This window comes from Taudactylus pleione, unplaced genomic scaffold, assembly GCF_031769625.1.
Source record: "Taudactylus pleione unplaced genomic scaffold, aTauple2 ptg000061l, whole genome shotgun sequence".
NCBI classification, from domain to species: Eukaryota; Metazoa; Chordata; class Amphibia; order Anura; family Myobatrachidae; genus Taudactylus; species Taudactylus pleione.
In genome coordinates this window covers 1,930,276-1,940,585 of record NW_028284463.1, presented here as the reverse complement: position 1 = coordinate 1,940,585, position 10,310 = coordinate 1,930,276, and the positions used below count along the sequence as shown (strand labels likewise).

Here is a 10,310-nt window from a genome sequence, read left to right as displayed (position 1 = left end):
TGACTTTGATTTTGCACATACTTTACATCTAAAATTGACTCCATATGTAAGGACATCATATCCAACCAGACCGTCATCTGATGCCTCCTCAAAAATATCTTTCCTTCTGTCTGTTGCCATCTTGCCTGCCTCCTCAATCTCTCCATCTCTTCAGGCACTCTCCCCTCAGCATTCAAGTATGCACCTGGAATCCTCCATTCTTAAAAAACTACCCTTGATCCTAACACTCTCTACAACTACTGACCTATCTCTCTCCTCCATTTTGCCTCAAAACACCCTGAGCATATTGTTTACAACTACCTTTCATTTATCCCACTCATTGCTTGACCGAATGCTGTGTGGCTTCCATATTCTCTTCTCTAATAAAACTGCCCTGACAAAAGTCAACAATGACCTCCTTGCTGCCAAGTCCAAGGGCTATTACTCTCTGGACATTCTCCTTGACCTTTCTACTGCTTTTGACACTGTGGACCAACCCTTTCTCCTGCAAATCCTTTACTCCCTTAGTCAACATGATACTGCTCTCTCCTGGCTGTCTTCCTACCTCTCTGACTGCTCCTTCTCTGTTTCTGCTGATGACTCTTCCCCCACACTTCCATTCACAGTAGGTGTCCCCCAAGGTTCTATTTATGAACCCCTCCTAATCTCCCTCTATATATCCTCTTCAGGTAAGCTCATCAGTTCTTTTGGCCTACAATATCAGCTCTATGATGATGAAACACAGATCCACCCATCCTCCATTGGCCTCTCCCTCTCTCTCCTCACTAGTATCTCTAACTATCTCTCTGGTATGTAAGCCCATGAGCAGGGCCCTCTTACTCATGTGCTCTTTCTTCCCTTAGTATTACCTTCAGCACTTAACCCTTGACTTCTGCCACCATACTACGTACAGTATTTAATGGTAATGACCGATATTGCAGAAATGTTTATATACCATTTACTCATCCGGCATTGTCTTGTTCAGAATGTCACTGTTCTCTTGTTCTGCTCAATTGTTTATGAACTTTGTAAGATGCTGTGGAACCCTTGTGGTACAATAGAAATAAAGGATGATAATAATAATAATAATATTGGTATTATTATTATATTCTCTACATATTTATATAGAATTTTGAGAGATTAAATTGATCTAGAAAGATGTTTTAAAGATTATTGACTATATATGCTTGAGTAAGATATTTTTATATTATTCTTCAGTGGTTGAAGTTTTAGATAAATACCATTATATAATATATGTCTATAAAAAAGTTTTGTTACATCAACAATTGAGAGAGTCATTACTCTCTTACTTGCTTTTGTTATGCCAGTGTGCTCTCCTGATAATGTCATCTGTCAATGAATCTCAGGACACTCTGATCATTCAGCGCCTGAATCTCCTCTTTCCATTAAAACCAATTTTTGGAAACCATTTTTTTTATAATGAAATTATTTTCCAGAATTTTATGAACAAATAATGGAAAATTACACATCTTTTCCAGAATTTCATATTGTGGCTTTTTCTACTATATCAGCGTATAATTCAATTTTATTCACTGTGCTTCTTTTATTATATCTAATGGGTCTGATAGCAAATTCTGTTATAATAAAGGTCATATATACGGATAAACACTTGTACACGCCAATGTATCTGTTCCTTGGTAATTTGTCCTTAATAGATCTTTGTTACATAACAGTCACTATCCCTAAGCTGCTGTCCATGTTACTGTCTGGGAATTACACCGTCTCCTACATACAGTGCTTAACCCAGATGTATTTTTTTGATGAATTTGCCAGCACAGAAATTCTCCTTTTTATGACAATGGCCTATGACCGGTATGTAGCTATATGTAATCCTTTACACTATCACCGTATCTTCAACAGGAAACTTTGTGTACAACTCATGGCTGCCCTATGGGTGTCTGGTTGTTTAAATTCTTTTCTTATTACCTTATCAGCCTCCAATATGTTATTCTACTATTCATACACAATCCACCGATACTTCTGTGATGCCAAATCTTTCATGGACATTGCAAGCGCCAACAAGGAAATGTTTGTTATAGTGGTGTATGTAGAATTGTTGGTATTTGGCTGCTGCCCGTTCTACTGCAGTTTGATGTCTTATATAAAAATAATTAGCGCCATCCTGAAGATTAAATCCAGAGAGGGCAGGAGAAAGGCCTTCTCCACCTGCTCATCCCACCTCACAGTCCTCACCATATTTTATGGGACAGCTACATCTGTCTTTATGATGCCACCGTCAGCCCACTACAGAGTCCTGGAGCTGATCTTCACTGTACTGTACACTGTTGTCACACCCATATTAAACCCAGTGATATACAGTCTACAGAATAAAGATGTAAAGAAGGCAATACAGATATGCATTTGGATAATACTAAGAGCAATAATTAATTAGAGTTATTGAAAATGTTCTTTAATTATTATATCCTACTAGTAATGAACAACATTGTGAAAAAATAACTAATTTTATCTGTCTTCTAACACCGGACTATCCTGCATGTAATATCGGACCATCCTGTAGGATAAAACAAGTACATGTCATTATTGCATAAAGGTTTGGTTGAAAATAACAAATAGTGCAAGACCTGGGGGGAGATTTGCCCTAAGGGTGGATTTGCTAAGGGGCAGTTATACCAAACCATATGTTATGTTTTTTTTCATTTTGAATTGATATGACATTTGCAAAATACGTAATTACTAAGAGTCAAATTGCTCATCAGTCCTCACTTCTTTTTTTATTACATTATCAGCAACAAATATGTCTTTCTGTAATTCATACATAATCCACCGATACTTCTGTGATGCCAAATCTTTCATGGACATTGCAAGTGCCAACAAGGAGCTGTTTGTTATAGTGGTATATGTAGAATTGTTTTTATTAGGTTGCTGCCCGTTCTTCTGCAGTTTGTTCTCCTATATAAAAATAATTAGCGCCATCCTGAAGATTAAATACAGAGATGGCAGGAGAAAGGCCTTCTCCACCTGCTCATCCCACCTCACGGTCCTCACCATATTTTATGGGACAGGTACATCTGTGTACATAATGCCACCCAATGACCATTACAGAGTCCTGGAGATGATCTTCACTGTACTGTACACTGTAGTCACACCCATGTTAAACCCGCTGATATACTGTCTACAGAATAAAGATGTAAAGAAGGCAATAAAGAGATGCATTTGGTTTAAACTAAGAGCAATAATTAATTAGAGTTATTGAAAATGATCATTAATTATTATATCCTAATAGTATTAAACAACATTGTGAAAAAATGACTCATTTTAATGGTTAATATCTCACCATTTTGTAGGATAAAACAAGTACAAGTCATTATTGCATAAAGGCTTGGTTGAAAAGAACAAATAGTGCAAGACCAGGGGAAGATTTGCCCTAAGGGGGGATTTGCTAAGGGGCAGTCATATCAAACCACATGTTATGTTTTTTTACATTTTGATATGACATTTGCAAAACACGTAATTTACTAAGGGTCAAATTGTTCATCAGTCCTCACTTAGATTAAATTGCATTACATAAAACCACAGTGCCAATGTTTATATATGGAAGGGAAGGTATAAAACCATTCCATGTATTACATGGAAGTCTACCAAAGTGCATGACGAACTGCTGCTTATTTGCACCCCAAAAAAGACGTGGTTTTAATAGGTGAGACAGCTGAAATCGCTTGCTTTTATACAGATATGCCCAGCTATATCCTTGCCTCTGGTGTGGCAATCAGGTACATGCACTGCATACGTGACTGCGCCTCCATAGGAATTAATGGTGCGATCGCAGTGAGCACCATAGCGTACCGTAGCGTATGCAGGCACGGGTAATCGCATGGTGTTTGCATTAATCTACTGATTACTAGGTATATCTAAATCCAAACATTGCTGGAAGCATATTCTGATGTTTGCATTAATCTACTGATTACTAGGTAACAGACTACAAGTCTCAGACTTTTGCTGATAAGCAATGTTATTTAGCATATCACTGCATAGTATATTAGTTTGATGTTTTTAGTTTCATTGTTATTTAGCTCATTGAGCCTGTTATTAGCCTAGTGGTATGTGCTGTGTGTTTGTTTTAATTTATTGCTAGCTATATTACAGAATCTGCTGCCTCCAAACTTCTCACCCTCACATCCTCATTTGGCCTCTCCCAATGGACCTCCTCACCCTCCCATGCGAGTGGGCATTTGCTTGATCTGGTATTCACTCACCGCTGTGATATTTCTGCCTACTCTAATTCCCCATTCCCCCTCTCTGACCATCACCTTCTCTCTTTTAACCTATCCCTCTCTCCTTCCCCTCCTCCACCTCCGAAAGCCACCATAAATAAGCGTAACATTGAAGCTATCGACACTGCTTTCTTTTCTTCCCTACTTTACTCACTTCTCTCCCCTATACTCTCTTTCTCCTGCACTGAACAAGCTGCTTCCCTATACAATGCCTCCCTTACTTCTGCTCTTGACTCTGTTGCTCCAGCGATCACTACTCACCCTCGCAAATCCACACCTCAACCCTGGCATTCTAAATGCACCAGATACCTGCAAAAATGTTAACAAACCGCTGAGCAATAGTCATATTTCAAGAATCTCATCTCCTCCCTGTCCTCAAATCCCAGCGTCTCTTTTCCACCTCCAACTCCTTCCTCTGCCCACCCCCTCCTCATCTCCCCTCCTTACTCTCTGCGACTGATTTTGCTACCTATTTCACATTTTAAATTGATTCCATACATCAGGACATCATATCCAACCAGTCCACCAGCTCTCCACCCTCTTTCCTGGATCACCCCTCCCCATCCATTTTACCGACTTTGACATCCTTCTCCCCTGTGACTAGAGAGGAAGTTAAGGCCCTTATCCAGTCCTCCCCCCTTCCACCTCTCCCCTCAACCCTATCCCCTTCCACCTCCTCTGCTACCTCTCTCCTTCTGCTTGCTCCCATCTTGCCCACCTCCTTAATCTCTCCCTCTCTTCTGGCACTGATCCTTCTGCATTCAAGCATGCCCTTGTCTCCCCCATTCTTACAAAACCTAACATTCTCTCTAACTACCGACCAATCTCTCTCCTCCCTTTTGCCTCCTTGAGTGCATTGTTTACAACCACCTCACCACATTTCTTTCCTCCCACTCCCTCCTTGACCCTTTTCAGTCTGGTTTCCGTTCTCTCCACTCCACTGAATCTGCCCTCACAAAGTCATCAACGACCTCCTTGCTGCCAAATCCAAGGGCCACTACTCCCTGCTCATTCCCCTTGACCTCTCTGCTGCTTTTGACACTGTGGACCACCCTCTACTGCTGCATATCCTTCACTCCCTTGGTCTACATGACACTGCTCTCTCCTGGCTGTCCTCCTACCTCTCTGAGCGTTCCTTCTCTGTTTCCTCTCATGATGACTCCTCCCCCCCACAGCCTCTTACAGCAGGTGTTCCCCAAGGTTCTGTTCTTGGACCTCTCCTATTCTCTCTCTATACATCCTCTCTAGGTGAACTCATCAGCTCTTTTGACCTCCATTATCATCTCTATGCTGATGATACTCAGATCTACCTTTCCTCACCTGATCTTTCCCCCTCTCTACTGACTCATATCTCTAACTGTCTCTCTGCTATCTCTTCCTGGATGTCCCAGTGATTTCTCAAACTTAATATGTCTAAGACTGAGCTGATAGTCTTCCCACCCTCCCACATAACATCATGTCCCACTATTTCTTTATTAATAGATGGCATAACTATCTCATCTAGTCCCAAAGTGAGTTGTCTTGGAGTCATCCTGGACTCTTCCCTCTCCTTCAAACCACACATTCAGAAACTCTCGCAGTCGTGTCATTTCCATCTCAAGACTATTTCCAAGATCAGACCCTTTCTCACCCAGGATGCTACCAAAATCCTCGTACATTCACTGATCATGTCCAGATTGTACTACTGTAACCTTCTCCTAGCTGGCCTCCACAAATCCCATCTCTCTCCTCTCCAGTCCTTGCTCAATGCTGCTGCTTGGCTCATCTTCCTCTCCAAACGCTCTACATCTGCCTCCCCTCTTTTGCAAGCCCTCCATTGGCTCCCATTCCCTTTCAGAACCCAATTCAAGGTTCTCACACCTACTTACAAAGCCCTCACCCATTCCTCTCCCATTTACATTTCTGATCTCATCTCCATTCACTCTTCTGTCTGCCCTCTTCGTTCACTTAACAAACGCTGCCTTTCATGCCAATTGATTACTTCCTCCCACTCCCGCCTCAAAGATTTTGCCCATGCTGCTCCCCACCTTTGGAACTCCCTCCCTCTCCCCATCAGACTCTGCACCTCTCTACAATCTTTCAAACGAGCTCTTAAGACCCATTATTTCATTAAAGCCTTCCATCTCTCATCCTAACTTGCTGCTACATCTTCCTTTCTCCCTACCTACCCCATTCTGTGTCACTCCTGTTTATCTTCCCCTCCTTTAAAGAATGTAAGCTATTTTGAATAGGTCCCTCTACCCTCTTGTGCTTATCCCTACTGTAATTTAATTGATCTCTTACTCCTCACTAGGGCAACTAACACTTGGCTGCTTATGTAGGCATAAAGGTCACTAATATAGCAATGTTTATTATCCATGTCCTGTATTGTATTGTTTTGTAAGTCACTGCTTACTTATTTGTCTATGTACTTTGTAAGGCGCTGTGGAACACTTGTGGCACCATATAAATAATGATAATAATAATGGTGGGATGCGTGCTCACATTTTTGTTGCAATCAGCCACAATGTAACTTGGCGCATCTGTAGCTATCAGGCATGAAAACAGAGGGGGCTTACATTTGTAAGTCGTTTGCCCTATTAACCACTTGCGCAGAGTGGCTGGGGTTAAACACCAGGCTGGGTTTTCCCTTATATGGTTTCATCTGACATGATCAGTCAGAAATGCCCACTTGGCAGCTGCTGGAATATTGTCTTCCAGCAGCTGCAATCTCAGGTGGTCCTCCTGGCCCCTCTGAACATTGCATCCTCCCCTAATGTATGCCCAGCAGCACCACACCCACCAACACCCTCAAGTAACTTCATCCCAGGTGCCCGGAGGCAAGATAAATGTTGGTGCCCCCCCAAATTAAATTGTACCACCCCCCCAGCACCTATGCCAGCCCCAGCTGCTGCCGCCCCCTTATGCAGTTCCCCCAGTAGTGGTCCCCCTGTGCAGTGCACACTGTATAGGTCCCCCTATACAATGCCCGCCTATGTAGTGCCCCCAGTAATGGTCCCCCTATGCAGTACCTCCAGTAGTGGTCGCCCTTTGTAGTGCCCCCAGTAGTAAGGCCCCTATAGTGCTCCCAGTAGTAAGCCCCCAGTAGTAAGCCCACTAAAGTAAGCCCCCTGTAGTGCCCCCAGTAGTAAGCCACCTGTAATGGCCCCTGTAGTGCCCCTGTAGTAAGCCCTCTGTAGTGCCCCCAGTAGTAAGCTCCCTGTAGTGCACCCAGTAGTAAGCCCCCTGTAGTGCCCCAGTAATGCCCCCTGTAGTGCTCCCAGTAATGCCTTCTGTAGTGCTCCCAGTAATGCCCCCTGTAGTAAGCCCCAGTAATGCCCCCAGTAATGAACCCCCAGTAATGCCCCCTGTAGTGAGCCTCCAGTAATGCTCCCAATAATGCCCCCTGTAGTGAGCCCCCAGTAATGCCCCCTGTAGTGAGCCCCCAGTAATGCCCCCTGTAATGCACCCAGTAGTGGTCCCCCTGTGCAGTGCACACTGTATAGGTCCCCCTATACAATGCCCGCCTATGTAGTGCCCCCAGTAATGGTCCCCCTATGCAGTACCTCCAGTAGTGGTCCCCCTTTGTAGTGCCCCCAGTAGTAAGGCCCCTATAGTGCTCCCAGTAGTAAGCCCCCAGTAGTAAGCCCACTATAGTAAGCCCCCTGTAGTGCCACCAGTAGTAAGCCTCCTGTAATGGCCCCTGTAGTGCCCCTGTAGTAAGCCCTCTGTAGTGCCCCCAGTAGTAAGCTCCCTGTTGTGCACCCAGTAGTAAGCCCCTGTAGTGCCCCAGTAATGCCCCCTGTAGTGCTCCCAGTAATGCCTTCTGTAGTGCTCCCAGTAATGCCCCCTGTTATAAGCCCCCAGTAATGCCCCCTGTAGTAAGCCCCAGTAATGCCCCCAGTAATGAACCCCCAGTAATGCCCCCTGTAGTGAGCCTCCAGTAATGCTCCCAATAATGCCCCCTGTAGTGAGCCCCCAGTAATGCCCCCTGTAGTGAGCCCCCAGTAATGCCCCCTGTAATGTACCCTGTAGTGAGCCCCCAGTAATGCCCCCTGTAGTGAGCCCCCCTGCATGCGCACACACACATACAAAAAAAAACTCCATCTCCATCTAGCTCCTCAGTGGTGGACAGCCGAGGGACAATGGAGACAGGTGTCCCCTTAAGGGCTGGAGCCCAGTGGCAAATGACTCCATTGTCTCCAGGAGTTCCGCCACTGACACCCTCATCGGCTACAGAGAGGAGCAGCCACAGCGGAGAAGTAAAGCAAGCATCCCTTAGTCACCAGTGTATACCTGTCTGCTGCAGAGAAAGGTAGCCACCAGGGACATATCAATATAGACGAGCCTCTACTCCCCTAGCGCTTTGTGATTGCTGATCTATCAGAAAATTAATATTGTATAAGAATTGATATTACTATTGTTCCTAATTGCATGTGTCCTTTTGATTATGGCTCTCTCAATACGAAGAATATTGGTATGGGACAGGGGAGTAGGGATGATTAAAGTGTTTAAAGTTCCAGTTCATGCACAGTATGCTATTAATATTGCTAATGTAGCCATATGAACCTATGGCTAAAAATTACATGATGGTTCAGGAAATGTTTAAGGGTTAATGTATAGATCAACTATGTATGTGTAAATACCACGATATGGAAAGGGTCTGCTTATTTCCCCAAAATGTACTTTACTCATGCACATGATTTATATATTTCTTCACCCTCTATTAATAGAGGGTGAGTTGACCTCATTCAACCATAGAAAAAGTAATTAAAGCTTTTTCAACCTGGGTTGGTGCTGTCTACCTGTTTCTTTGTAGACATACAGATGTGTCCTCTTTAGAGATGAGCAGTTCAGTTTCCTGGAAACCAAACACATCCAAATGTAGGGGAAATGAGTAGATCCGAGTCCTGGGTTAGGTCTTCCAGACAAAAGGAGGCAAAATGTCATCTTCCCGGAGTTGGATCTTGCATTTTTTGTTTACCTAGAAAAGTCCCTTCCTCGTGATCGGGCACCAGGAGATTAGAGAGAAAGAGGGTGTGGGACTGTGACCTGGAGCCCTGTGAGGCACTCTATTAAAACAAACTCCATCATGCTGCCAATAGGGGACCATCAAGTTAGGAGAAGTTAGATAAATTTAGGTTTAAGACTATAATACGTAGATCTGGAGACAGGAGTAGGTGTCTGGGAAGTGTGGCTGCAGGCATCATTGTCACATATCAGTGTATGTGTGTTTGTCACATACTGCACACTCACACACTGCACACTCACACACTGCACACTCACACACTGCAGGCAGCTAACAGGCTACCGAGTGTTTTGCTGTTGACTTTTTTGTTTCTGACTTTAAACCTTCACGTCTTTTTCCTGCAATATACTATTTTGTTTGTCTGTCCAAAAATACTCTACTGTTTAAGGCTGCTCTTTCACCCTAAGAAGACCACTTTGTTTTGAATTTTTTTGTAGTTAAACATAAAACAATTGCAAAAAATGTTTTATTTCTGTTCAAAACAAAAGACCTTCAATATTTTCTAATAGAAATTAAAGTTTATATAGTGTATTTCAAGAAATTGTCTTCTGTTCAGATAAGTGACATAGTGTACAGTATATTACTGTTTTGTGAGCGGTGGTGCCTCCCCATCATCTGTACCCCAAAACAATTCTCACAAAGACCTGTTCCTCCAAGTTCATGCAAACAATTGTCAGTGTTATCTGTGTCTGAAAAATAAATCCATTAAAGCAAAAAAAGATTAAATAGTGCTTTATTCTTCCAGTGTAAGTGACAGTGTGTGTAGTGGTGTCACACCCTTAATCTGCACTCTGAAAACAATTTTCACAAAGACAACACAATAATGTCTCCTGCATCAGTTTGGTTAAACACCATTATGACATTTGGTCAGGATTAAAAAGAATTGGCCAACATTATTGACATCTCTATCATGACTCCGTCTAATACAGTAAGCATCAATTAAATGGTGGAGTATAATTTTAAGCCCATTGATAGCTTGTTTTGTGCGGCCCAAAGAAATCAAGCACTTCAGCCACAAAAGTTGCAGTTCCTGTCGCTGAAGTGCTTAGATTGTTAAACTGCATGTACTT

General features: G+C 43.0%; 1 protein-coding gene across 1 annotated transcript; it reads left to right on the top strand.

The window, feature by feature from the left end:
* The first annotated feature begins 1,453 nt into the window (after nt 1-1,453).
* On the top strand, nt 1,454-3,205 carry LOC148534933 (olfactory receptor 5V1-like). The gene is made up of 2 exons (XM_088464824.1): nt 1,454-2,155; nt 2,969-3,205. The coding sequence occupies exons 1-2, from the start codon at nt 1,454-1,456 to the stop codon at nt 3,203-3,205; spliced, it is 939 nt and encodes a 312-aa protein (XP_088320950.1).
* Nucleotides 3,206-10,310: the final 7,105 nt, after the last annotated feature.